The 27,220-nt window shown below is 45.8% G+C and overlaps 1 protein-coding gene across 1 annotated transcript in view; it reads left to right on the top strand.

Annotated features, from left to right (window-relative positions):
- Window positions 1-26,481, top strand: part of LOC102103401 (uncharacterized) — a 71,601-nt gene extending 45,120 nt beyond the window's left edge. Inside the window, exon 4 of the mRNA XM_005532809.3 lies at window positions 24,093-26,481. Coding sequence (XP_005532866.2) covers window positions 24,093-24,221 — 129 coding nt within the window. The 3' untranslated portion in view covers window positions 24,222-26,481. The remainder of the gene's footprint in view (window positions 1-24,092) is intronic.
- The last annotated feature ends 739 nt before the right edge of the window (window positions 26,482-27,220 follow it).

Here is a 27,220-nt window from a genome sequence, read left to right as displayed (position 1 = left end):
CCGAGCCTCTCCATGCTTGACAGCCTGCATCCCTATCAGGTGTGCTCAAGTCTCGTCTTTGTAAATTTTGTTGTCTACACCTCTTAGAGTTTTGTCTTAGCAGCACATTCTTGGACTCATCAGCCAGCCCCTGCTTCCTTTGTAGGTACTTTGTCTTTCTTTTGGTCTGTGGTGCTGTGGGAGATGTATCCTGGGCTGAATCAAAGAGAAATGTGACAAGTAGGTTGAGGGAGGTGATTCTCTCCCTCTACTCTGGTCTGATGAGACCTCACCTGGAGTGCTGCATCCAGCTCTAGAGTCCCTGATAGAAGAAAGACATGTAACTGTTGGAGCAAGTCCGGAGGAGGGCTATGAAGTTGGGAAGAGGACTGGAGCACCTTTCTTTTGAAGACAGGCTGAGAAAGCAGGGGCTGCCCATGCCTGGAGAAGATAAGGCTCCTTTGGAGACCTCATATCATCTTCTAGTACCTAAAGGGAGCTATGAGGGAGCTGAAGAGGGACTTTTCACAGGGGTGTGTAGTGATAGAACAAGGGGGAATGGCTTTAAAAGCTGAAGGACAGTAGATTTAGATTAGATTTTGTGATGAAATTCTTTACAGTGAGGATGATGGAAGCACTGGAACAGGTTGCTCAGAGAAGTTGTGGCTGCCCCATCCCTGGAAGAAGAATTTGTGGCCAGGTTGGATGGGGTTCTGAGCAACTTTGTCTAGTAGAAGGTGTCCTTGTCATCACAGGGGCATTCAGACTAGATAATCTTGAAGGTCCCTTCCAACCCAAAACATTCTAAGATTCTGTTTGTTTGTGACCTTGCATGTTGTCACCAAAGCAGATGTACCTCAGTCCACATGATCCTCCATGTTTGTGATACACAGGCAAAAACAGATTAGGGGGTAGAAAACAAGTATCCTTCATGATGAAGCTGCTATTTTCACTGCAGTGTTTATTATAGCCTTGCAAGAGGGATGAATGACAGACCAGGATCCTTTCAAGGTTTTTACCTTGCCTAGCAGGCAATAGGAACAATGCCTTTGTGTACCCAGAAGTGCTGCAGTTGATAAGCATGCAGTTGATAAGGACATTGGATGTCCTGGCCCATCACTGCTCTGGAAATGAATTTGGTATCTGAGAGGAGGAGCGGGTAGAGCTGGCTAGAGCCTTGTGCAGAGCTGGGGGTGGTATTTTTCTGACATCTCAAATGCATTCTGTCAGGACTCTTCAGTCCTGTCTTCCAGCAGCCCCTCAGTGACGTGTACTTCTGATTGCACAATTAATCTTGATCTCTTACATGCTTTCATGTGCTTCTGCCTGGAATATTCTCAATATATTTGTGTCCTCCTGTGCCCCACAAACTCTCCCCAGACTGTGCCTGTCCTTCAGACCTGCCAGCTGTCTAATCCTGCTGCAATGTTTTAGCACATCTTGTTTATCACCTTCCTTTTTGCCTGCCCCGTGTGCTTTCACTGTTTTTTTTTCTGGATGTCTGTCCCTGGACACCAGCTGTTTCCAGTGGTGCTTGGTGATGATTCTCTAGTCCCTTGGGTTTCAGTGATGCTTTAGTGAGGTGGTTTCCTTACACCTTAAGCCCATTATTGTGCCCTACTATTGCGCCCCTGGAGAATCTGCAAGGAGAATTATCCCTTTGCTCCTTAAGTCCATGTCAGCTTGCAGTAAAATAAACAGCAGAAACTGAGAGTGTACTTTTCTGACAGATGGCACAAAATCCACTCTTCTCTGGCCAGTCTTGCCAAGCTGCCTCTCCACCTGAGGTACTTGTGGCTTCATGATAATAGCATGTTGCCATCTCTTGCTGGTCTGTTGTGGTGGCAGAGCTGTTAAGTAAAGGTGCATTTTTGCCTCCAATTTTTGAGTGATTTTGATTGCCCACTTTTGTGTACCCAGCTGAGAAAGGAAGCAGCAGGTCCTTGGCAGAACTTTTTGCTAAGTGCCTCAGCTCTGCAAACAGCTGAGAGAGGTCAATACTTCAGAAAGACAGTGCCATGCTCTCATCATATAAAAGGAAAGCTCAGTCCAGCCAGCAGGACTTGCTTGGCAAAGTATTCCTTCTCATTGTTGCCCAGCAGCAGAGCAAGAGGTAATGGGCACAAGTCAAAATATAAGATATTCAGGTTGCCCAGAGAAATTGTGGAATCTCTGTCCATGGTGATAGTCGCGGTGTGCCAGGATGCAGTCCTGGGCAACAGGCTTCTGCTGACCCTGATCAGAGGAGGGGGTTTAAACTCAGCCATCTCTAGAGCTGCCTGCCAACCTCAACCCCCCTTCTGTGATTTCTGGGTGTTGTCCAACATTCAGTAATGGAGTCAGGGCACACTAGGGACCTATGTTCTATTTGAAGGGCTATTCTGAGGCCCTACTGAATGTGGGCTTTTGCAAAGAGTGATAGTAGGAGGCAAAGTGAGAGGCTTGGCTCTGTTGCTGAGGGTCTGGTGGTACAGATTCATTGTTGGAACCTGTCTGTTGTGGTGAGGGTAGAAGAAATGAAGACAGATCTCATAGTGATGGGTTGACAAGCTATTACAGGAGGAACCAGGCAGCTGTCTGTCTGAGCAGGAAACATCACCATGTTAACCACTTTGCTTGTGTCACTGTATCACTGATGCACAAATGTTTCAGCTCTTTCTGACCTGAGATCGTCACAGATATCCAGACAGTGTACAGCTGGATGAAGATGCAGTGAGTGAACTATCTGAAGAGCAGGCAGGATATATACTGACTTGTGCCAGGGATTTGAAGCAAGGATCCTTGCTTTCTCCCTTCAGTTTTCTTGCTGCTGAATAAATTGTAGGAGAAAGGATAGTGGTTATTCCATCTTGTGTGAGGACCTTCTAATATCACCAGTGAAGCATTTTCATCCTGTTCTTGCTGAGATCAGCGTCTCATGTGGTTGTGACATGATGCCTGCTTTTTAGAAACCCCTCCTCCTGGCTGATCCTTTGGTTGCCTTGACATCTTGGGGCTTTGCTGTCATGTGAGGGTGCAAAGTGTTGTTTTCTCATGCATCATTACAGCTATTGCTTCCTCTGTCTTCTGCTGGAAGAGTCTCCCATGGGAAGATGAGATGGAGGGGCAGTGTCTTTGCCCTCTAACATGGAAACACAGCTACAGCCTTTGGAATGTTTGTGATCCTTGGGAGTCTTTCTTAAGCAGGTGACCTGGGTTGGATTTTGCTGCTGTTTTAACACTAAGGTGTCACCTTGCTGTTGCTTCCTGTACTGAAGTTTCCCAAGGCCCAGCTCTGGTAGTGATCAGCTACAGCCTTTGCATTCACTCAGCAGTTCTTAAGTGGGATGATGGCATAGTGATGTGACTAGTCTAAGAACTCAGACAGATTATGGAAGAGATTTATAACCTTGTCTAACATGCAGTAGCTCAGTTAGAAATGTTTTCAAGAATAGCAGCTGTGAAAGGTGGCAGCCTACAGTGAAGAGCAAATAATATTAAAAAGAAAAAAAATCTTGCTTCTGTTCCCACCTAGTAAAGGATAATGGAACAGAAGAATTGTCCCCTGGTGATGATTCTCCTGCAGGCGAGCAGAGATAAATTAGAGGTGATAGCATGTGTCTTGGTTTGAAAGACAGGTGTCTGCTAGGGAAGGCGGGACCCTCCCTTGGTATGAAAAAATGTAAACCTCCTCCCTCCAAATTATTATAATTTTGAAATTAAGTGGCTCTCAGGTGAAGATATGGGGATAGGAATAACAGTTCTTTACTAGTATGTGTACTAAAGCAAACAAACAACAACCATAGCATTAACAGAAGCAGGAACCCAGTGATCACCTTCTCTCAGCTGCAGGCACTTTCCCCTCCGTGCAGTTCCGGGCACAGCCAGCAGGGGCACTGGTGCTCCCAGGGGACCGGGCAGGTGCGGTGATTCCCCTGCGCTTGCAGGGGCCGCTGGGGCGCGGGCACGGGGAGGAGAAAGGATGGGAGAGAGGCTTTGCTGCACAAACCCCCCTGGGGCAGTCGATCCCGGTGTTCCAGCAGGACTTACGGAAACAGCAAGCTGGGCCGGCAGGAATGAGCAAAAATCCCAGGGTGTATGACAAGATGTGTCAGAAGCTCCTGAGCTGTGGTTGGGACAGCGGGAGGTCTCGGCAGGCAGGAGGTGCGGGGCTACAGTGCAGAAAAAACTTGGAGCAGTGCTCAAGAGCAAGGGGGACGGGATAGAGGCAGACAGGCTCCCAGCAGGGCACAGAGGGGCGAGACAGTACAGGACTGGGCTCCAGCGGTGATAGTGAATCCTCCTCGCAGTAAGCAACAGCCTGCCTGTCCTCTGAAACGCAGAGCGAGAGCCCTAGCAGCTCCCCAACTTCCATCTTTTTTCCTGTCCGAGTCTCCAGGTATCCCCTCCCTTCTACCCTGCATCTAGACACTCTTTTGGTTTTCTTAAGTACCCAATAGTTAGTTTTGTAGCAACATGGGAGGGTGGGATTCCGTTAGTACAAAAGAAGGAAACTCAACACCCAACAGCATGAACGTGAACTATGGATTTGTACATAATAGGTAAATGTAGCAAAGCACATGCCACTGCAAGGTCAGGGACAGGTGTTGGCCTATGTGGTGTTGTACATGAGCTGGGCAGAGTGAGTGTGCAGACCTGGTCCCTGGTCCCTCGAAGTGTCAGCCAGTGTTATGTCTGTAACTGGAAGCAAGGCACTGGAAGTGGGACAGGGGCACACGCATCTTGTGGGTATTTTAGTGTCCAGAGTGTGTTTGCATGGTGAGTTGTGTTTTGCAATTGTGAGGAAAATTAATCCACAAACAGCAGAGGTTTATGTCCAAAAAGGAGGCAGAGGAGTCCTTTATTTGAATAAAGGGAGAGGCCATGGGGCATTCACCTGGGGTCTCTCAAATTTTTGGAGGACACAGCCTCCTTTTTATCCTAATTCCCAGCCGTATGTCCCTTCTCTCTTTCCCCATAGGCTGAGGTACTTGAGAGGTTCCCGGAATGCCTGATACCTAAGATTCCCCTCTAATGTATAACCCCACCTCTTAATTCTTAGGGAATTAATGGTTTTTTCCCTATTGTTTCTTTCATCTTTCAATATCCAATTTTCATTTATCAGCAAACCTACAGTTTGTTTGTAAAGGCAAATGTCTTTTTTTCCATTCATCTATCAGTGGAATCCTTCCCATTGTTTCTTTTATCTCTCAGTGCTAGTTTTATCTACCAGCAGACCCACAGCTTGTTTGGAAAGATGAATCCACCATTCCTCTCAATCTCTCCTCTTTTAATTTTTTAATAATTGTCTTTACAAACTTTAGTTATCATTGACTTAATTTCCTGTTCCTGCATCTTTTTGTTTTTAAATTATTTGCAGCGACATCAGTTTCTGTCCTTCTGTAGCCATCTCTGGGTCAGTAGGCATGGCTACTACCTGCATCCCTTTGATCACATGTTGAATGAGTTGTACTAAGCAAGGGATCATGCATGGTAAAAAGACCAGAGTTGCTACAACACAGAAGAGGAAAAAAAGCATTTGTTTAATCCATAGTCCACCAGGTAACCACGAAAACATGTCCCATTTCCATCCTTTCCATATTTGGACCGGTACATGAGCTAACTTTCTTATTCCTTTTGTTATTTGTTTCACAACCTCCCCCTTGTCATCTATTAGCAAACAGCAGTTTGAGTCATTTTTTGCCATACACTCCCTTTTCTTTTGCTAATAAATAGTCTAATACCATCCAATGTTGAAATATTGCATTTCTCATCTCAATAGATTGGTCAGCAAGAAAGTCAAGAGCTGTAGCTGTCTGGTTAATTATTATTTCAAAGACAGCTTGTAACCTAATTATCTGATTTAAATGATAAATCAGTTCTCTGGCACTTGATATTAATTCATTTGAATTCCAAGTGGCTGGTCCATAGTGTTGTATGATTTATTCAGGTACCCATTCATCTTTACCCCACTTTTGGGTGCTCTCTCCAGCCAGGGATGCATCAACTGACTGCTTTTCTCTAATTAGATCACCGTATACTTTGATTCCTAACTGATTTCTCTGAACTTGTTGTAGCAGAAAGAACAATGGTCTAATACACCCCACATAAACTATCTCTGACCAGTTTGGGGGTAACCGGCAGTAAGCATATTGTCCACAAATCCAGTAATGCCCCTTTAAAGCCCAGGTCTCATTGGCAAAGGGACTTTTCCAATTCTCATCATCAACTGGTGGTTCAAAATACAGTTTGCTTCCTGGGCCCAGTAGTCCCCTAGCAATAGTTGCTTCACCATAAGAATCACAGTATTTGTATTTCCCAGCTCCCACATGACGTTTCCACCTGCAGTTACATTCCAGATCTATTTTGTTAGATCTGGACCAGAACCTGTTAAAAAGGGTTTGAGTTCCATTCCAGTTGTTGCCACTTCCACTGATAGTCACAGACAACATGTGTCCTACTTGTGGAATTATCTTGGGGGCAGCTTAAAAATAAGGGGTCAAAAAATACTTATCTTTCCCCACTGCTTTACAGCCTTCAAAATCCTTTTGGTAATTATGGAAGGAACACCTTTCCCAGCTACCATTAGTGAGCTTAACATTCATTTGATTCTATCTGCTATGATATCTGGAACAATCATAAGGAGGGCAGCTGGGGTTCCAACAATCTAAACCCAAAGATAAAGTCCAGTCACAAACCCTTTTTCCCACATATATGCTACTTGTTCTATTTAGACAATATACACCTCTTTCAGAAGAATGAAGCTGCCATGGACTTCCTTCTTTGTCCCAAAATCCTGTTCTATTATGGACTTCACTCAGGGCGCTAACCCACCACTTAGGCTCAACTGGGCTGACCACCCATGGCCAGTTTTCAGATCCCCCTGGCTCTCCACAGACCCAACAATTGCTAAGGTTAAAGATTTTTGCTACTTCTTCTCTTAAGGTTAAAAAATTACTTTCCCACTTTTAGCTTTAACCTAACTGATAGTATAAAGGTAAGATTATTAAGAGAAACATTCTAATACTTTAATAAAGTAATTTCTTAACCTAATTTTCACTTTGACGTTGTCTTCCACACCACTTGTGGCAAGTGAAGGCACAGAAACAGCTTAGCATAAAGAAAGCAATGACAGCATGGATTGGCCTGGAGATCTGAGAGTAGGGATGCCCATATAGATTATTTCAGCAGGCAGTCTGTGGGTAGGCACTCGGGGTTTCCCCCAGTGTCAATGCACAGCTACTGCTCCAATCCACTCCTGCAGAGTGTCAGTCACAGCTTCCTATCCTTCTCCTCCAGCTGGGATGTCCAAACCTCTGGGGCCTCAGAGACCTTGACCCGAGTGTGATGGGTCCACCCATGTTCAGCTCTCTTGACGGCTGTTTCTGTGGTCAGCAACACCTGGAAAGGTCCACGCCACTTAGCCACCAGTGGTGCTTCTTTCTACTCTTTAACTAGGACCCAATTCCCTGTTGGATGTTGTGAACAGCAAAGTCCAAAGGCAGGGTCTGTGCCAGCTGAGCTCCCTGTCAAAGAGATTTCACAAGAGACAGTATCCGGGCCACATATTGTTTTAAATATACATTACTTATCTCTATCCCTCCACTAGGCTGAGAATTACAAGGGTAAGGAATTCCAAACATCAGTTCAAAGGGAGATAGCTGAATATTCCCCCTGGGTCTGGCCCTTATCCTTGCCAAAGCTAGTGGCAAGAGCTGCACCCACGACATCCTAGTTTCTATCACCAGCTTCAGAAGGTGTTTCTTTATTTCCCTATTCATCCTTTCAACCCAGCCTGAACTCTGGGGATGCTAGGAGGATGGAGGTTCCATTGTATCCCTTGTATCCCTAAAGCAGTCATAACTCCTTGAAGAACTTTTCCTGTAAAATGAGTTCCCCTGTCTGAGCCTACTGCTTCCACAATCCCATATCTTTGAATTATTTGTACCAAAAAATATTTTAATAACTGATCCTATAGTGGCTGAAACAGCTGGAAATGCTTCTGGCCACCTTGTTAACTGATATACTATTACTAGAAGATATTTAAATCTTGTCACTCAGGGCATTTTGGTAAAATCCTGGCATTTATGGAAAGGACATGCAGCCCAAGGCCTCCCTCCCCTGGCAAGTTTCTTTGTTAACTCCGTTATTGGTTTTAGCACGAATCAGGCAACCCCCAATAGCTCACTTTGCTAGAGTAAAAAGACCCACAGCAGCATACATTTTGAGGAAATGCCGGTCCTCAGAAGCCCCAATGACTTTCTTCATGAAGTTGGTTTTAACAAATGTAAGGCCAGAGCTTTTAGTATCCATTGCTTACCGTCCCTTGTAAACCAATTATCCCCTCTTTCCTCTGCCCCATTCTTTTTAATTATCTCAAGTTTCTCTGGTGGAAAAGACAGTTTTGCTGGCAGTGGTGAAGTTACTGGGAGCAAGGGCAGGATCTTAGAGATTTCTGGCATCAGTGAAGCTTTCCAAGCTTCTTCATCAGCCAGTAGGTTTCCTGTTGCCTTCTCGGAGTGCCCTGCCTGGTGCCCCTTGATGTGTATTATTGCCACCCTTTTTGGTAAGTTCACCAATTCCAACAGGCAAGAGATTAAGCTCTCATAAGCTAACATCTTTCCCCTGCAGGTTAATAAACCTCTTTCTTCCCATAGTTTCCCAAATGCATGTATCACCCCATATGCATATCTAGAATCTGTAAAAATATTCACTGTCTTGTCCCAGTATAACTCACAGGCTCTCACAAGCGCACACAGCTCCGCTGTCTGAGCTGACCAGGTGTGTGGTAACCTCCCCCCTTTCTTTAATTGCTTTCCATTCATGATAGAGTGTCCTGTAAATAGTTTCCCTTCTACCATCCTTGAAGACCCGTCAATAAACACGTTTTCTCACATTCAGGTGAGGTAGTATCTCATAAATCTTCCCTCGCCTGGGTCTTGAGATCTATCACCTCAATGCAGTCATGGGTTTCTTCCTGGTCCCCCTCTTCAGGGCTGCTCAAACAGGAGGCTGCGTTAAACCCTTTTCCGCTTTTAAATTCTAAATCCTCCTGTTCTGTTAAACAAAATGCATACCATAATTACTGAGTGCTGGTCACCCGCTTGGAGGCTTTCTCAGTTAACAAATCTTCAATCTGATGTGAAACTTTGACAATCATACCCTCCCGTTTGTCAGCTTTCGGGCCTCAGCCACCATCGGAGCTGTGGCTGCACTGTTCTGCAGACAGTGGGGCCAGCCTCTGGCTATCAGGTCTAACAGCTTAGAAAAACAGGTAACAGGCCTCCGTGTTCCCTCATGCTCTTGCACCAAAATTCCTTTAGCATGACCCTGTTTAACATCCACATATAGTTCAGATTTCTTTTCTGAGTCTGGAAGAGCTAAGACTGGGGCATTAACTAATTTGTCTTTTAATTTGCTAAAGCTTTGCTCTCCTTCTGGTGTCCATACCATGACATTAGAATTTCTTGGATTAAATAGTCATATAAAGGTCTGGCCACAACAGAAAAATTCTCAATCCATACTCTGCAGTACCCCACCAACTTTAAAAACTGCCATAACTACTTTTTTGTCTGGGATAATGGTACTTGTAAAATCCCTTGTATTCTTTCTGGATCAATACACTGTAACGCTCCAGTCAGAATGTGTCCCAAATATTAGACCTTTTTTTCTGCCAATTGTGCTTTCTTTTCAGACACTCCTTCTTTTTTAGCAAGAAAATTAAACAGCTTTACAGTAGCCTCCTCAACCACCTTTTCCTGTTCCCCTGATAGAAGCAAATCATCCATATCCTGCAACAACCTAACTCCTGAGGGTAGAGTAAACTCTCTTAATATTTTCTGCAAAGATTGCCCAAACAAAACCGGTGACTCTGTATATCCCTCTGGGAGGGCTGTCCATGTCAATTGTTGCTTTACTATTTTCCCTCCTTCCTCCTGTTCCTACTCTAAGGCAAAATACTGTTTACTATCTTCTGTAATCGGACACCCCCAGAAAACATCCTTCAAATCCAGTACTGAGTAATACTGATGTGAAGAAGGGGTCTGGTTCAGGATTGTATAGGGATCTGGAACTATGGGATGCCTTGATTTGACAATTTCATTTATTATTCTTAAATCCTGCACCATTCTGTAGGTTCCATCTGGTTTCTTAACCAGCAGGATAGGGGTGTTATAGGGAGACATACAGGGCTCCCAAAGACCTGTCTTTAGCAGGGACTCAATGACAGGCTGTAACTCCTTCTTTCCCTCCCTTGAAAGAGGGTATTGCTTTTTAGACACCACTTGTCCTGGTTGCTTCAAAGTTATTTGGAGAGGTTCTATGTCTAGTTTTCCATATTGCCCTGGGGCTGCCCACACTTCCAGATTTATTTCAGCATAAGCCTTCTCAGATATTTTACACTAAGATATCACAGTGTTGGACTATGTGTCATTTTTTACAATGCTAATTTGCATTCCAACTTCAGCCACCAAATCCCTTCCCAGTAAATTACAATCACAATTAGGAACAAACAGGAATTCATGCATTTCAAACCTGTCCTCCACATCTATTAATAGTGGTTGAATAAAATGCACTTGCTCATTCTTTCCGCTCACTCCTTGAATAACCAGTGATCTTTTTGACAGTTTCCCTCCATCAGGGATAAAAATTAAGGTGGATTGAGAGGCCCCTGTGTTTACTAGGACATACACCTCCTCTCTGACACAGTTCTGCCAGAGCCTGGGCTAGCTCTGAAACACTCCAGCTTTGCGCCAGGAGTGGGGAACAGCCTGGGTAGGGTTTGGTCCCAGAGTTGAACCTTCTGAGCCATAAGCTCAGCAAAGGCAGGATATCAACCACTGTTAGGATCAGGCAAAGGAAGATGAGGAGGCTCTCTGTTTGAGGTTCTGAGAACAGGTTTATTGCCAAATGGGATCAGGGACAGAAGAGCCCTGAGCACGCCTGTGTTCGGGATTTTATAGAGCAGCAACTCAATGGGCGGGAACAAACAAACACCCAATGGGGAATACAGGAGGGAGGAGCGAAGAGAGGGGATTACAATGCAGGGACCAAAAGGGATGAGGGGGAGGAGAGGACCAGTCACATAGGCCAATGGTGTCTCAAGGGTTAGGGATTGACAGGGAAGGATCCAGAACAAAGGGCAGGGTTTACAATGATGGACAAGGGGTAGGGACAGGGTTGTGGTGACAGGCAGGGAAGGTTCAGGAATAAGGGGTTGGATTTGCAATGAAGGGCAGTTCAGGGGAGGATATAACTCTTAGGGGTAAACCAGCTTGGGAGGAGCAGGGAGTGGCACAAGAATGAATCATATAACTGACAAACTTAAACATACAAGTATGAATAAATGTAAACACTCGCTGCAACACTCTCAGTCTGGACCCACCTTAAAATTTAACAAAGGTTTGAAGGTGGTGTGTCCCTGGTACAACGGGAGCTCTTGACACCCCTAACAATCCATTTCTATTATCCTGTGGACTTCATTCTCCTGAGGGTACAGCTGTTTTTGCAGATATTCTCACTTCTAGTGTCCCTCTGCCCTGCAGACAGCACACTGGTTCCTCCCCAACCGCTGTTTGGGTTGGGTCTCCCCTGCTGGGGAGAGAACGCCTCTGCCACATCCTTGTGGCTGATCCCATCCCTTCTGTCCTGGGGGACCCGTTGGGCCCTGTGGTTCTTCCCTCTTGGGCTGTAAAAATTCTGCCATTACCTTCACCTTTGCTTTCTCATTTTCCTTATCCCTTTTTATGTATACTTCCTGTATCTTTCTAACCAGTTCACCCAGGGATTTACTTTGTTCTTCCTCTAATCCCTCCCCACTACTGCCTGTGAGTACTTATTTTCCGACAGCTCAAAACCATTAGTTTTTCCAGTGAACCAAACAAAATCCTTAAAAGAAAATCCAAGTCTTTCTACATACAATCTACATTTCCTGGATATTCTTTCCTCCTTGTGTGCACTCTGTTTATCACATACCATATACCAGAGCTAGTCCCTGTCCTGCTGCATTGTCCAAACAGCTCCTCCCCCCACTGGCGCTCCTGGTGGGCACAGCCGGCAGCAGCACAGACCCCCAGCCTTGCTCTCGGTCTTGCACCTCTGTGCCTGGTCCTGCTGCTCCTTGCCTCAACTGTATCTCTCCATACTCCCTTTCAACCAATTCTGTTCCAACACACCAACACCATCCATCCCCTGTTGTCAGGACTCCTTAACTCCCCTTATTGTCCCTGTGGGCATGGAGTGTCAAGACCCCTTCTCGACTTTCCCTTATTGACCCCTTTGGGCATCTATATCCTTAATTACCTGTGGGAGAATGTGTAAACCAACTCCTTATTCTTCCAAGGGATTCTTTGGAGATACTTTGGGATTGTCATCCCTTTTGCCATGGCCCCTTCCTGGCTGTACCCTTGCAACCCTCCATGGGTGCCTTGTTTTACCTGTGCTATCCTCCCTGGGTGCTTTCCCAGGTTTACCTGTGCTACCCTCCATGGGTGCCCTCCCAGGTTTACCTGTGCTACCCTCCATGGTTGCCTTGTTTTACCTGTGCTACCCTCCATGGGTGCCCTCCCAGGTTTGCTCCCCAAAAATCCCATTTTACTCACCGGTGAGATTTGAAGTGGTCCTTCCCTGTGGACTCTTCATGGATTCCCCTGGTCCACCACTCGTCTGTCTCCTGGACAGTCTCGGGAACCCAATCGATCGCCTGGTGCCAGCCGCCACCCAGGGGAGCTGATCACTGAAACTGGGTGAGGCACCTTCAGCACTGCTCACTGCCCGCTGGCCTGGACAGTGGAAATGTTCCAGAAAAAAGGCCCCATTTGTCAGAAAAATTAACCCACAAACGCCAGATGTTTATGTCCAAAAAGGAGACAGAGGAGTTCTTTTACTTTATTTGAATAAAGGGAGAGGCCATGGGGCATTCCCCTGAGGTCTCTCAAATTTTTGGAAGACACAGCCTCCTTTTTATCCTAATTCCCAGCCGTATGTCCCTCTCTCCCCATCGGGTGAGGTACTTGAGAGGTATTAGGTACTTCCTGATACCTAAGATTCCCCTCTAATGTATAACCCTCCCTCTTAATTCTTATGGAATTTATGGTGTTGCCCATTGTTTCTTTCATCTTTCAATATCCAGTTTTCATTTATCAGCAAACCTACAGTTTGTTTGTAAAGGCAAATGTCTTTTCTTCCATTCATCAATCAGTGGAATCCTTCCCGTTGTTTCTTATATTTCTCAGTGCTAGTTTTATCTACCAGCAGACCCACAGCTTGTTTGGAAAGACAAATCCGTCATTCCTCTTATAATGGAGATGCTTCCTTGGCACTGGAAGGAGGATGACCATGTTCTTCTGGGGTGTAACTGCCTCTGCCCTAGACCAGGCTTGGCCAGCTCTGAAGCAGAGACCTGTCTTCCAGTGTATCTATAATACAATTCTCTTCAATTCTCCAGGCCATCTTGGGATGAGGGTTAAAAGTCTGGCGTTTTTCCTATTTTTGTTCTTCCTTGACAAACTTCTACATGCAGTCTCTGAATGGGATTGGTGGAGCTGTGCTTATCTTAACAGCAGTAGGTGGGTAGAAGACACCCAGGGACTTACCAGTTGTGTCTCAAGGATGTTGTTGGGGCTGGCAGAAAGGAAGGATTTCAAGGCCAATCTGATAACCTGGCTGATCAGGGAGATGTTTTCTGCTATGTAAAAGTAAGAATTTAAAATCAGAACATTAATCTCTTGTGCTTTTGCCTTGATCTTATCAATGCTGAGAATGCCCTCTGCTTGAACAGGGGCCAGATCCCTCGAATGACTTCCTCGTTTCTTATCGCTTACTCTGCATCCTAAAAGGCCACTGCAGAAACATGCTGGCTATTTTTCTCCTAATGCAATGGACCTTTTCAGCTTGGAGCTGAGCAGGAGATATGCTGGTTAGAGCCTTCTAGGCAGATACCTGAGCTATTCACAAGTGCAAGGCATACCAGGTGACAGAGCAGTATTGGTGCAAATCTTTGATTCTGGCTGCACAGCACAAAGTAAAGATATCTAAAAAATCAGAAGGTTCAGTGTGTCTAGGCATATATATATATATACAAATAAACACAGGTGTTCCCCTTCCATCCCAGGCTCCCAAGGAGCTGTGCAAGCATTTAGCATTGGATGCATATAAATATGCAGATAAATACCATGATTGCAATTTCAGAATGAGTTACACTGAGAAACCAGCAGAAAGTGTGACTCACCTGAAGAGAGGTAGGGTAAGGAGAACTTTAAGCCATGTTTCTAGACCTGTGTCCTTATTCCTACCATGAGTATAAAAAGCTTGGACATCTCAGGCAGCAGAAATCCTAAACTGCATCTTGTTAAGAGTTTCCCAAACCTTCCTGGTTTTTCTAGCATGTGACTTGAGTGTCTAAACCTTACCCTGGTCTTAGAATCAACAAGAGAGACTTGCCTCCTGGCCAGTAACAACTTTGGATTACTTTATGGTCAGAAGCCCCTCATGGAGATTTTGGTATTCCAGTTTCCCCAGTGGTGTCTTGTCTCTAGTTGATGGGCATGCCTCTGCTGAGGAAAATGGAGAAGGGCATCTGCTAAGTGGGAGCATGAATATCCCTTTGGGTATTCTACGCTCCTCCCAACCCAGCCACTGAACTGCCTGCTGAAGATGATAGTAGGTCCTGGAGAATCCCAGTCTTTGTTCTGAACAGTTCCTGACAAAAGCACTGTCCAGAGTTTCCTCAGTGTGGGGAATTATCTAGTGTAGCCAAGGGCGGAATGCCTCACTCTGTTAAAAAGTACTCAAAATATTTGGCTTTTACTGGATTTCATGGCAAAGGCTAACCAGCCTTTAGCCTGCCCATAGCAGGTAGAAGTGGGACTGTCATGTCTCTCTTCTGTTTCCTTAAGGATAAGAACTTTTATTGCTTCCTTCTTTTCAAAAATTCCTGCCGTGTATGCCCTTGCACCTCTTGAATCATGTAAGTGCCCACAGAATAGCCTTTGTGGAATAACTAAGAGCTCTGTAATCCACACTGCAGCATGGAAGTAGCAAGTAGCTGGTGAGTGAGGAGGCTGACTTCCCGATTTCAGCAGTTCCTGCTTTGTGGTCTGATGTGGGTTGTGGGTCTGGTTTAAGAATAGTGAGAGGTAGAAAAAAGGTGCAGCCCAGTTGCTTCTGGGACAGCCTTGTGTGTCAATGGTGGCTATGGCTACTGGCACTGTGGTTCAAAGGAATGGAAAACAGCAAGGCATGTTTCACAGAGAGAGGGTCAGATTTAATGTCTTCTGGGTCATATCTGGGTGATGGAGCAGAGAGAGAGATTTAGGGGATGGCACAGGGTCACAGAGAGCCACTGTTTTCTGCCAAAGATTAAAGTCCAAGATGGCTGATGAGGCACATCTACTCACTGCATCCAGGCGCACTGCAGTTATTCCTACTCCCTTTTTGTTCATGTGGCTGTGGGAACCTGGCACCTGTTGTCTCTCCCAGTCCCTAGATCCTCTTTTCCCACACACTTCTCCCATAGTACACCCACTTCCTGCTTCCACAGCTAGGGTGGTTTGTCCAGAGGCAAGTGCACTATGTCAGCATGTGTTTGCAGTCTGCTCATGCCAAGCTAATTAATCCTCACTTTGCAGGTTTAATTTGTGTACCCTTCAAGTTGAAAGCAGCGTGCTGCTCTGTGCCAGCCTACCTGGCCAGAGGGAATCTGCTTGCCCTGGCCTCATGCAAGTTGGAAGCTGCACTAGTCCAAGTACACACTACGTGCAGGCTCTGTCGGAAGCATGGTACCTGAGGTTCCTGGCTCCAAGGGAGGAGGACTATGAGGCAGCTGCTGTGATCTCTCTGAGAGGAGGGTGTTCCTGCAACACAGCAAGGGCTGGAACGGGGAGGGTGGAGAGGAAAGAGAGGTGAGGTAGTGTCACTTCTGTACAGACCAAAACTAAGGAGTCTACTTAGATGCACTTGGAGATTTAGGGCCAGATTGTGCCTTGCCTGTGTCTGTGTTTGTTTGGGGCAACTCTTGTGCCTGCTCCTTCTCCTGCTCAGGCACATGCAGACCCTGTGGTATTGCAGGTATTGCTGCAGGAATGCAGGAAGCACAGGCAATGTCTTATCAGAAGAAAAAAAGTAGGTCCAAGGCACAGCTGACTAATAGGGAAATATGGGTTCATTCACTTGTTCCTAAGAGATTTTTTTTTGCCTTCAGAGCATGATCTTTACTGGCACCCTGGAGTGGTGAGTTCCCCAACCTGGCCAGTGAGCAACAACAGACTGCTCTTCTGAATGACCCATCTGTCCCTTTTATTTGTGCAGCGTCTTTCCTTCAGGCTGTCAAGCAGGAAAAATCAAAGCTTCAAGTAAACTTTGTCAAAGACATATCTAAAGATGTGTGTGAGAGGAGAAGAAAGGCTTATCATGCTGCTGCCAGCAAGGACCCAGAGCTGAAACTGGCTATTTCTGCTCTTGGGCAAGTGACCGATAAGCATCTGCTAGGCCCTTTGAAGTACCTTCCAAAAAAGGTTGTGTTGTCTGTCTCCTGGCACCTCTGTAAGTCTGGTAGTTGCCACCTGAGAACTCTGCACACACATTTGCAAATGTTTGATTTTTAAAAATGTATTTTTTAACCTTTCTAAGAGCAACAGTGATATGTTTGTAAAACACTGAACTGCTCTTTGCAATGTGGTGGTATGGAAAGAAATAGGTGTTAGCCTTATGTTAGTGATGGCAGAGAGGTCTTTCAGTCTTAGGGAAGGGTGATGAAAAACATAAGAAAATGGTGCTCACTGCAAAGTTTTGGGTTCCTTGTCAGAACAACATTTGGAGACGACCTTTGTTTTTCTCGGAAGAAAAAGAAAAAAAGTAGTTATAAAATGAAGATCTGGCATGGTCTATTTTTAAACTATTCCTTGGAATAAAATTCTGTATGAACCTGGGGGTAGAAGACAGACTTTCAGGAGGAAAGGAATTTGCCTGTGAAAAGGTCCTCCTTGAGCTGCTTCAGGTCTGCGACTGGAATACATTGTTAGAGGCCCTATCAGATTTAATGAATAAGCAGTTAAGTGTGAATTGTTGCTCCACTGGAGGAGCTGGTCCTGCTTGCCAATGACTGTTTCTTTAAAAATGCCTGAAGCAAGACTGTAATTGAAAAGAAATCACCTCTCATCAGAAGGTTGAAACACCTAGAAGTTAATTAATTCATCCCAGCTGCCTGGCTGTGGTGTGCTGTTGTGGCTTAACCCCACAACGAAGTTGCTAACTTGCAACCCAATGGGATGGGGGAGAGAATTGGGAGGGTAAATGTGAGATGACTTGTGGGGTGAGATAAAGACAATTTAATAGAGAAAGCAAAAACTGTGCATGCAAGCAAATCAAAACAAGGAATTCATTCACTGCTTCCCTTGGGTAGGCAGGTGTTCAGCCATCTCCAAAAAAGCAGGACTGCATCATGGTTACCTGGGAAGGCAAAACACCAGCTTATGCCAACATATGGTATGGGAAAGCCCTTTGTCCAGTTTGGGTCAGTTGTCCTGGCTGTTTCCTTCCCAGCTTCTCATACTCTTCCAAACCTTCTCACTACCAGGGCATGAGAAGCTGAGAAGTCCTTAACTTAGTATAAACACTGTTTAACAGACTGATATTTTTAATTATTGCTGTTACCATTATTCTTACCCTAAATCTAAGCCAAAGGATACACCAGCTACTAGGCAGAAAATTAATTTTATCCCAGCAGAAACTAGGAAATGTATGTATTCTGCATTGGAGAAACTGAGGCGGAGATGTTGGGAAGTAGCCTTGAAAAAAACTGGCCAGGAGACAGACTCCTCTTATAATGCCTTTTTTAGGACTCAGCTTTGGGGCGGGGGGGCCTGAGGAGTTGCTTGCACCACAGCCATTTCCACACCGGTAGTTCCAAGAAAGCACAATTCAGCTTTGCAGCACACACTGCACAGCTGGGGTTTCTATCCTCATGAGAGTAGCCAGGAGGCCTGTTGTTCTGGCTTGTTGTCTGGGGGGGGGTCAGTCCTTTCCAGTCCTCTTAGGTCATGGTGATGTAGGAAGATGGTTTCTAAGTAGGCTTAGGTGATGCAGGCAGATGATCTTTCGTCATAGCTTGCTAGAATATGTTTCTTTGTCCTTTTATTTCTCTGTTAGCCCATTGTTTTCGTGTCTTGCATGCCTTAGTTTGCATATTACTCAGGCACACAGCCCCCTGGGAGCAGCTTTGTTACATCGTGGCACAGTCCCCACGGGAACAGCTTTGTTACATAGTAGCAGGGAAGTAAGGGGAAGGGGTAGAGGTACGTCCTATAAGTACTCTTAAAACACTTCAACAACTGGTAAGTAATTAACATTACTAACAACTATCGGGGTAAACAAGGGGTACAACAAACAAGGTTTACAAATGGGATAAGAACATTAACTGTACATAACTAAACACAATGTTTTAACTGGGGTGGATTTCTTGAGAGATTTTATTCATGACAGCCTGGTCACAACCATGTTTGGAATTACTGATGTAACTAGGAGCAGGCGTGTGGCCTCCTTTCCTTGCTCTAAGCTGATGGCTTCCCACATCAAATTTGAAGAGTAAATAAGTTTATTTTCTAACACTTAGCAGGGGTGAGAGGAAGGAGGACAAAGTGGAGTTAAATCAGTGTACCTGTAAATGTTCCTCTGTGGAGTCTGACAGCCTTTACTCCTTCTGTGCCCTGCCTGAATATTGGTGCTACCTCTGGCTCTGCCAACTCCTGGGCAAGGCAGCTGTCTCACAAACAGGTAGTGTCCCAAGCAGGCATCTGTCCTTGCCAAAGCTATTCTGGTGATTTATTCTTTTCTATAGAGGATGGTGGTGGGAATCAGCTATGCCTTCACAACTTGCAATTACATGGTGCCTTTCATCCCAAAGGACTTTTATACAAGTGAGTCTACATACTGCAAAGGGATCATTCACCTGCCACTGGAAGGCAGCATCCTTTAAACAGGGCTCAGCAGCATTTCCCAGCCACTGGGGCTTAAGAGTAGGAAAGAAGGGACTCCTGTGCTGTGTCATGCTGGATTGGCCTTGAGTAGGGGATGGGTTGGCAGAGTGCACAAGCTGATCTGGTTTTGAATCCCACCAGTATACTAGAAGTCTTAAGAAAGAGGACCAAAGAGTCCTCTTAATTTTCCATTATCCCTAGCACACCACTCCCTTCAAAGACATTGTTGTGTTGGGTAACTGCATTTCCCCCCTCCTGTGGGGATTGTCATTCCCACAGCAGAAAGCTCACTTTGACCTGTGCTCACTTTTGCTTTGTTCAAAGAGAAGAACTATGATTCTGTGGAACCACGAGACCAAAATCATGTTACTATCTGCATTTGGGATATTTTCCCAGACTTCATAGAAGTAAGAGACCTGTTTCTAGGAGGAATATGGCTTCATATTAACAGATTTAGCTTTACATGTTTGTCTTCTTCCCATATACTCTTTCCTTGCCAAAATGTACAATTACATTACGGATGGGTTTATGGAACAGTTGTGCATTTGTCTGTTTTCTGAAAGCTGCTAATATGATTGAAATTGACATTTCTTTTGTGATGTTTACTCTTTGATGGCCTTCTTTGAGGCCTCCCTCCACTCACTATATTTAGGTGTGCTTCTTTGTTAATACATTTCAGATATGTTTTAAACCTGTTTTTTTATTTGCCCCACTGTATTTAAAGGTGATAATACTATTGCTTATCTGTGCATAGTTGCTTGAAAAGTGCGTAAGATGAGTTTACCTCCCTTAGGAGCTCATCTAACTCAAATAAGGTGTGCAGTGGGGCAATGTGGGTACCTGCAGGTGCTGGAGCAACCTTGTGTTCTGAATAGCTATACCAGTGATGAGCTGTGGTGCCTTAGACATGCCTTAAACAGATGCTGTGAAGTACTGGCCCTGTGTGGCTTGAATTACTTTACAAGCAGGTAGGATTTGTATGAGTGGAACAGCCCTCCTTGTGATTTCCAAGTCAGAGGGAGTCTGCATGTGCAGAGGGATGTGGACAAGTGACCAGGGAAGTGCCTGTGTACTGAGGAGAACCTGAGGTGTGTGAGGGCAGGTATGTGCAAGTGAGCATGTGTATTTGACAGAGTATATGTCTGAGCCTGTGTGCTCTCCTGTGGCAGCCGTGTGAGTTTGACTCAGGCCATTCTCCAGCTGTGTAAATACATTGCTTAGCAATTTGAGGACTCTGGTTAATGATTTCCATTAGCACAGGGCCCATATTAGGCTTCGTTTTGTGAGCAGTACCCAGCAGTCCAAATGCCATTAGAGTGAACACATGAGCCTTTAATGTCAGGTGTGTATTGTTTGCACTCTCAGGAGCCTCTGCAGGAGCTGGTCTGGGGTTGCTCACCAGGGGCTGTCAGGGAGATTTATGGCAAGCTCTCTGGGGGCCTGCTGCAGACATCAGCAACAACTCTTAACACCCTTCCCTAGTCAAAGCAAAGTCCCAGGCATGGTGTATCCAAGGAGAAGGGCAGGCTGGCTAGGATGTTTTCCCAGACTACAGGGAGGCTGCTGGCCCAAGCAACAGGGTGGCAGGAATGAGTTCCCCTCTTTGGCAGCAGGCTCTATTCATTTTTGTTCTGGAAATACATCTACAGAGCTTTGCCTTGTGCTACTCATCAGGACCAAACCACCACATGCTGTGATCCGAAATGGTGTCTTGGACTAAGCCAGATGAGGCCTGGTCATCCTGAGAGCTGGATGTAAACTCCAATCTAAAAATGCTCCTCTGCAAGAAGAGAGTTGAGGATCTGGAGATTTCTTACCTCCAGCAGGTACCTCTGGTACTGCCCTATCAGTCAGGGAGCATATGCACAAGGATCCTGCATTGCTCAGGGTTATAAAGGAGTGCAGATTGGTCAGGGTGTTGCTATGGAGGAGGGCAGTCAGGTTACTGCCTCTCCTATTATTGCCTGCAGTTGGGCACAGGCCCTTTTTCACTCTGCCCTTGTCTGCTGTTGTTGAAAGCTAGTTGTCATCTTGTGGCTGCTTGAGAGGTGCCATGATGAAAAGCAGGATTGGGTGCATTTTGAGCCTCACTTGCAGCTGCCTGACTATCCATGAATCTCAGCGTCCTCCTGTGTCTTCTCCCATCCCTGACCTTCAACCTCAACTCTTGTTCTGTGCCCTGGGAGTCCTGCCCTGTGCCCTGGGAAGGCTCTCTGCCCCACACATTGGCCCCAGAAGAAGACCCAGAGAAAAACCATAGCACAACTTTTCATCCAGAGCCTGGTGAGTTTTGTAGATGATTTTTGTCTGTCCTTTGGACCATCTTTCCCGAGCCCCTTCATCTGCTGTCTGCCAGAAATGAATGGATTCAGCTGCCTTCCTTAATCCTGTCTGGCGTTTCAAAATGGAGGGGACTGCCAGGTTCCTTGTTCCCATTCCCTCTCTCCCTGGAGGGACCCTCTCTCCTCTGGAGAAGGACAAATGTGCTGATTTATCCTGGCCCTTAGCTTTGAATAGGGGTTGCTATGTTACCCTCCAGGCCTGAGACCTGCCAGAGCATATACCATATATAACTCCACAGCAAGTGGCTATTGAGTAAAGGCCCTAAAATCTCCCTCTCTTGTTTCTTACACTGCTGGCCAAGGTGTCAGGGGGATGTAGCAGGGCATGATTTGCTGACTGAAACTCCAGGCACAGCTGATGCCAAGCACCATGTTGGCATTTTCCATTCTCACAAGCCCGTCTTAATTTTTAGAAGAGATACCAACTAGGCAGGAACACACTGTCTACACTAGCTTTTAGAGGTTTTTCCTGACATGAGGGCTGCTGCCCCATGGGGCTGAGCTGTGACCAAGAACTTGGAGACAAGAGGCTTCCAGATCCTGCTGCAGTTACTGAGGTACTCAGGGCCTGGCTTGGACCTTCCTTAGCTCACTCTGATTTGCTATGTGTGTTTGGGTGAGAAAAACTATCTGAACAGCTTTTTTAGGGCGTTTGTGTGTTGTTGTCTTGTGATGACAAATTAAAGCCCAGGCAGAGGAGAGGTGCAGGCATCAAAACATCACCTTGCCATGCTGTTAGGTAGTTGCACCTGTGTGATAGACCTGAATCTGAAGTGCTAAAATGAACCTCTGTTTTCTGTTAGACAGTAGAGTTGGTAATTGTTCTTTAAAAGCCTAATTTTTTGAGTAACAGTCCCACAGTGCAGGTTAAACAAAGGACACCATGGTTCCAGTTAGGAAAGACCTAGAAAAGGAGCAGGGAGTCAGTTAGATAACACCAGAACCCAGTCTGAATCATGTAGAATGTTAAGAGTTGGAAGTGACATTAAAGATCATCTAATCTAATTTTCTAATCCCATCTGCCATGGGTAGGGACACCTCCCATCAGACCAGGCTGCTCAAGGCCTTATCAACCTCACCTTGAACACCGCCAGGGTTGGGGAATTCACAACCTCTGTGGGCAACCTGTTCCAGTGTCTCACCACCCTCACAGGAAAGTATTTCTTCCTAATATCTAGACTAAATATCATCTCTTCCAATTTGTACCCATAGCTCCTTATCCTGTCACTACAGGTCTTGAAGAAGAGTCTCTCTCTGGCTTCCCTATAGACCCTTTCCAGGACTGGAAGGTTCCTGTGAGGTCTCCAAACTGCCTTCTTTCCCTCCAGGCTGAACAGCTCCAACTTTCTCAGCTTGTCTTCACTGGGGAGGTGCTCCAGTCCTCTTAACAACTTCATGTCTTCCTTTGGACTTGCTCCAACAATTTCATGTCCTTCTTCTGTTGGGGGCTCCACAGCTGGATACAGTACTCCAGGTGGGGTCTCACCAGGAGCAGAGTAGAGGGGGAGAATCACTTCCTTTGACCTGCTGGCCGTTTTGCTTTTGATGCAGCCCAGGATTCCATTGGCTTTCTGAGCTGTGAGTGCATAGTGCCAGCTCACATTGAGTTTTTCATCAACCACCACCCCCAAGTCCTTTTCTGCAGGGCTGCTCTCAATTTCTTCTCTGCCCAACATGTAGGTATTTGGGTTTTTTCTAACCCATTTCTCATTGGGTTTTTCCAAACCTCTGTGAAAACAGTGGTAAAGCCCTTCCCAAGAGTAATGGAAGTGAGATGAGAGTAGGGGACATTTGCATGAGTTCTGAGCTGCTGGGCTTCCCACATATTCTTTGGTTTAATCATGATTAAACACTTTCCTGGACCATAGAGCAGTGAGACCTCCTCCCGTGGCCAAAAAATATCAGTGAAGTAGGTGTCCCACTAGTGCTTCTGCTTGCATAAGGAAAGAAACAAACCAAAGTTCCTGAAAAGTAAAAGGAAAGCTCTTCACATTTAACAGAGTGGAATAACTTCTTTGGCACCATAATCTCTCTGGGGATCCTTATATACCAGCATAGTAGAAACGCCTAGTGGAAAACAGCATTTCTGTCCTGTCACACAATGCAGGGAGTACATGGCTATTTCTGCCCTCCTTACTCTGGATCTGCACAGACCATGCTCTAAACACTGAGCAAAAGGGGAGAGAATGGTCTTTAGTGGCCATGGTAGAAACCAGTCTGTTAGGCCTTTTCCTCCAAGCATCTCTAAGCCATTCCTCTTCAAACTGTAGAGTCTGGAACCAAAACCCTGGACAGTTTCAGCATACCTGGGACTTTATCTTAAAGAGTGGTTTGTAAATCCTTATTGGAGAGCTGTTGACAAATGGGGCTGAAGTACACATTTCCAGAGATTACTTTGTTTGTCTTCATGCTCTAAAGGTGTATCAGATCTTATTTCAAGGCCAAGAGAATTTAGCTTTTCCATGTGATACCTTTTGGTAATGATGCTTTTCTGACTCTAATACTCTAAATGCATCATGGATATCCTGTTTCACTTGGTGGCTACAGGTGCCATGGAACCTATTCATGTGTATTCTAGGGACCTCAGTCCTAGAGGAAGGGAGGTGTGCCTGCATTTTATCTTGAAGGGTAAGAGCAAGGATGTGAGCAAAATGCTTCCACTTCTTATGTTAGTGCCATTTGCTGCAAGGGAAAGCATCACCACTCATTCAAGGAGGTGCAATTGTATCGGAGAGGGGGATGACAAAGCACTCAAGGGAAGAACTTAGTGTTAGCAGCTGATATGAGCACTGACTTCATGCCTCTTTTTATTTCCCTGCAGAGCATCAACGGAGGCCGCCTGCCACCCCACTTTATGTATGATCCCTCCACTTTTGCCTTCCGTTCCCTCAGCACCTTGAAGCCGCTGAGCCCAATAGCTCCAGTGGAAGAACCGTCATGTGCCTACTGAAGGAGTTTCTTCGAAAAACCTCAGGAACTATCAACCAGTGTCCTGCCTGGCAGGGAGAAGGGGAGGTGGTGATACCCAAGGGGAGGGGTGAGAGAAGAAGGGGCAATGACACATCTTTGCAATGTAGCTGCTCTGGCAGGAGGAAGCAAACGGCTTGGCAGCAGTGCCTGTTCTCATACCACTGATGGATCCAAGCAGTGGCAAAGGGAGTGAGTTTTGTCTTTCAGGGCAAAGCAAACCAGTCAGGTCCACAAACCACAAGAACTGCCACCAAGGCAGTGTCAAACATGAAGATGGTGGTAACTGAAGATACCCAGGAGGTGTTCAGGGATTAGTGTGACCTGCATGGCAGCAGGGGTGAGTGATCAAGCTGTGAAACCAAATCCAGTCAGTTTCCCAAGGATACCTGGGTCTACAGTGCTTTGCTGTAGACCTGACACTTCTCCCACTCAAAAGTGAGTTCAGGATTGTAGAAAGAAGCTATACAGAGCTGCTTTCAAAACAAGAAGACCCCTGTCTGAGATTGTTATAATTGCATTCACATCAAGCTCTCTTAAGTGGAAAACCCTAGGACAGGGAGGTGTGTGGATAAGTAACTGGCACATTTAGCTGTGCATTCCAGATGATCTGCGGGCAATTCAGTGATACTGTCCAAAAAGAGATTGGAATGGGAGAGTGAGACATCCGTATGTAGATCTGGGATTAGAATAAAATTCTAAAATTGGAAGGTCTGTGTTGAGCCATCCAGGAAAACGCAACACCCACCTTCAGTCCTCTCAGCATCATCAAAGAGAAGACTTGTGGTTGACTGTATGCTCATGGATCTCCTCACTGCTGAGGCAGTGTGTATTCCGGGTTATGTAATACTTCTCCATAGTTTTGTTCCATTACATGATGGTGGAGGTAACTGGTACCACCAAACTCAAACCAATTTAATGTCTACAGCAAGCTTTCCACTCCCCTTTTTTAGGCTAGCTGTTAAATTCGGATACACTCTTCTGGTATCAGTGGAACAATATTCTTAGATGAAGCAAGGAGTAGGAAAAAGCAATCGATTTTGTGGCTGTTGGTGGAAGAAATAGGAGGGGAGTTTGAGTGAAGGTGGGGGACATTTCTCCATAGACACTTCTGAAGCTGTTGGAACCATGCTAGGTGTTTGACTGCGATCTTTCCTCGAGGCATGTGTGTGTTTTGTGCCACAAGGCAGGAGTTAATAGAACAAGCTCTTGCCTCTCCTGCTGAGGCAGAGGAACAAGGCCTTTCCTCTTGCTGCACCTGGTGGAGAGAGTAACCTCTTTGTGTAGGCATTCCCCACCATAAGCCTGTAAACGAGTGCATGGTGAAGCAAGTTGTTTACTGTTTGTCCAGATCAAGAGGAGCAACTGTGAGTAATACAAAATAATTTTTGTTTTTTTAAATCTGCCTCAGTGTAGAGTCTTTGATGCTGTTCTTTGGTTAAGACAAATGGTCAGTCCCGCTGCCAGTAGGAGGCTACCAGTGAACTGGTGTGGGCCTTTCACTGAGACCTCTTGGGAAAATCCAAAGCTTGGGGTAGCTTGGGGACCTGAATCCCCCACCCCACCCTTTTCTCCCTAACTCCTGTCATTCAGGCAGGCAGAGGAGCTGGAGAAGGTGGTGAGGGGGTGTCTGTCCTGATGCTGTCCCATGTTCTTTGGTTCCAGACTGTTACAGCCAGGCCACCCCCTGCACCAGCACCACCTCCAAGAGGTCACTTGTGTTTACTGGTGCGGGATCTCTGGCAGACTGTCATGGTTCCCTTCAAGTCCCTATTTCCAAGAGAGCTCAATTCCTCTGCTGATTCCTCTTGCCTCTGTATAAATTTTGCTTATCTTGTTTTGATGGCACACCTCAGCTTTTTAACTGCTGCCAGATCAAGCTGACCGGTGCAGGACAGGAAGCATTGCTCCTTTGGACCTGTGCTCAGGACATGGGACAGCCATAGCCTGGTACCCATCTAAGAGGCATATTCCTTGAGCAAATGCCTGGGGTGGCAGCCCCTGCGTGGCCGTGCAGCCTCAGGCTTTACTCAGCAAGAGCTGCCAAGGTGCCGGGGCCCAGAGGTGTGTCCCTGCCAACCAGCAGGTGGGGCAGGCTGCCTTGCCCCGGAGGGTGGGAGCAGGGAAGAGGGATGTCCTGCCGATATCGTTGCCTTTTACTACTTTTGTAACTTTTCTCTGTCTTTTCTTTTCAATCAGAAGAAAAAATAAAAAAAAGAAATTAAAAACCCCACAAGGAAATAAAGTGTAACAGCCGCTATATTTACACCTCTGGTGGGTCTCATGTGTTTGCCATCGTCTAGGTGATTGTGGGCAGTGGTATGGAGGGGGTGGAGTAGAGTGAGCTACGATACAGTGCATCCAGTCCCCCAAGCATTCCACAATGCAAGGAGGCCACATCTGCAAGTGAATGGCTTTGAAAATGAGGATCTTTTCCAGAATGAATGCCAGGTTCTTTGTATGTGCTCCATTTGAGCTATGCTGTACTGGTATGCTGTATTGTTCCCCACTGGTGCTTCCCTCACCAGGATGGTGCTTTGGCTTTTGAGTAACTTGCCTATTGCTTGGGCAAGTCAAATATAGCCTGACTGGAGGTTTCCAGTCCCCCCAAAACAGAAGGTGGGTAACTACCCCAGTGGTCTTTGACTTGAAATTTCAACTTCAGGAAGTCCTGCATATCTGTCCTGAGATTCTCCACAGCCCTTTTGTTTATGGTGAGAGCACTTTTCCTTCCTTCTTCATAATTTAGCTATAGTTCACCCCTTCCTCTGTTTTTTGCTCTAAATACTCCATCTTGGGTACTTGTAATGTGCATTCCCCACCCCTTGCTATGTCCTTGAGCTAATTCCTGTCTCTCCCACAATCCTAACTCTGTGTCTTCACCAGCATCTCACAAAGCTATTACCAATGTCCCCTTTTTCAAAGCCTCCTGAGAGATATTAGCATAAATTCCCTTAGAAGTCCTACTTAGTTTCCTTACCA

This window comes from Pseudopodoces humilis, chromosome 3, assembly GCF_049639895.1.
Source record: "Pseudopodoces humilis isolate 2021_Gansu_Grassland_sample_001 chromosome 3, ASM4963989v1, whole genome shotgun sequence".
In the NCBI taxonomy this organism is placed as follows: Eukaryota; Metazoa; Chordata; class Aves; order Passeriformes; family Paridae; genus Pseudopodoces; species Pseudopodoces humilis.
The sequence above is the reverse complement of the archived record's forward strand: the minus strand, read 5'-3'. Positions and strand labels throughout refer to the sequence as shown.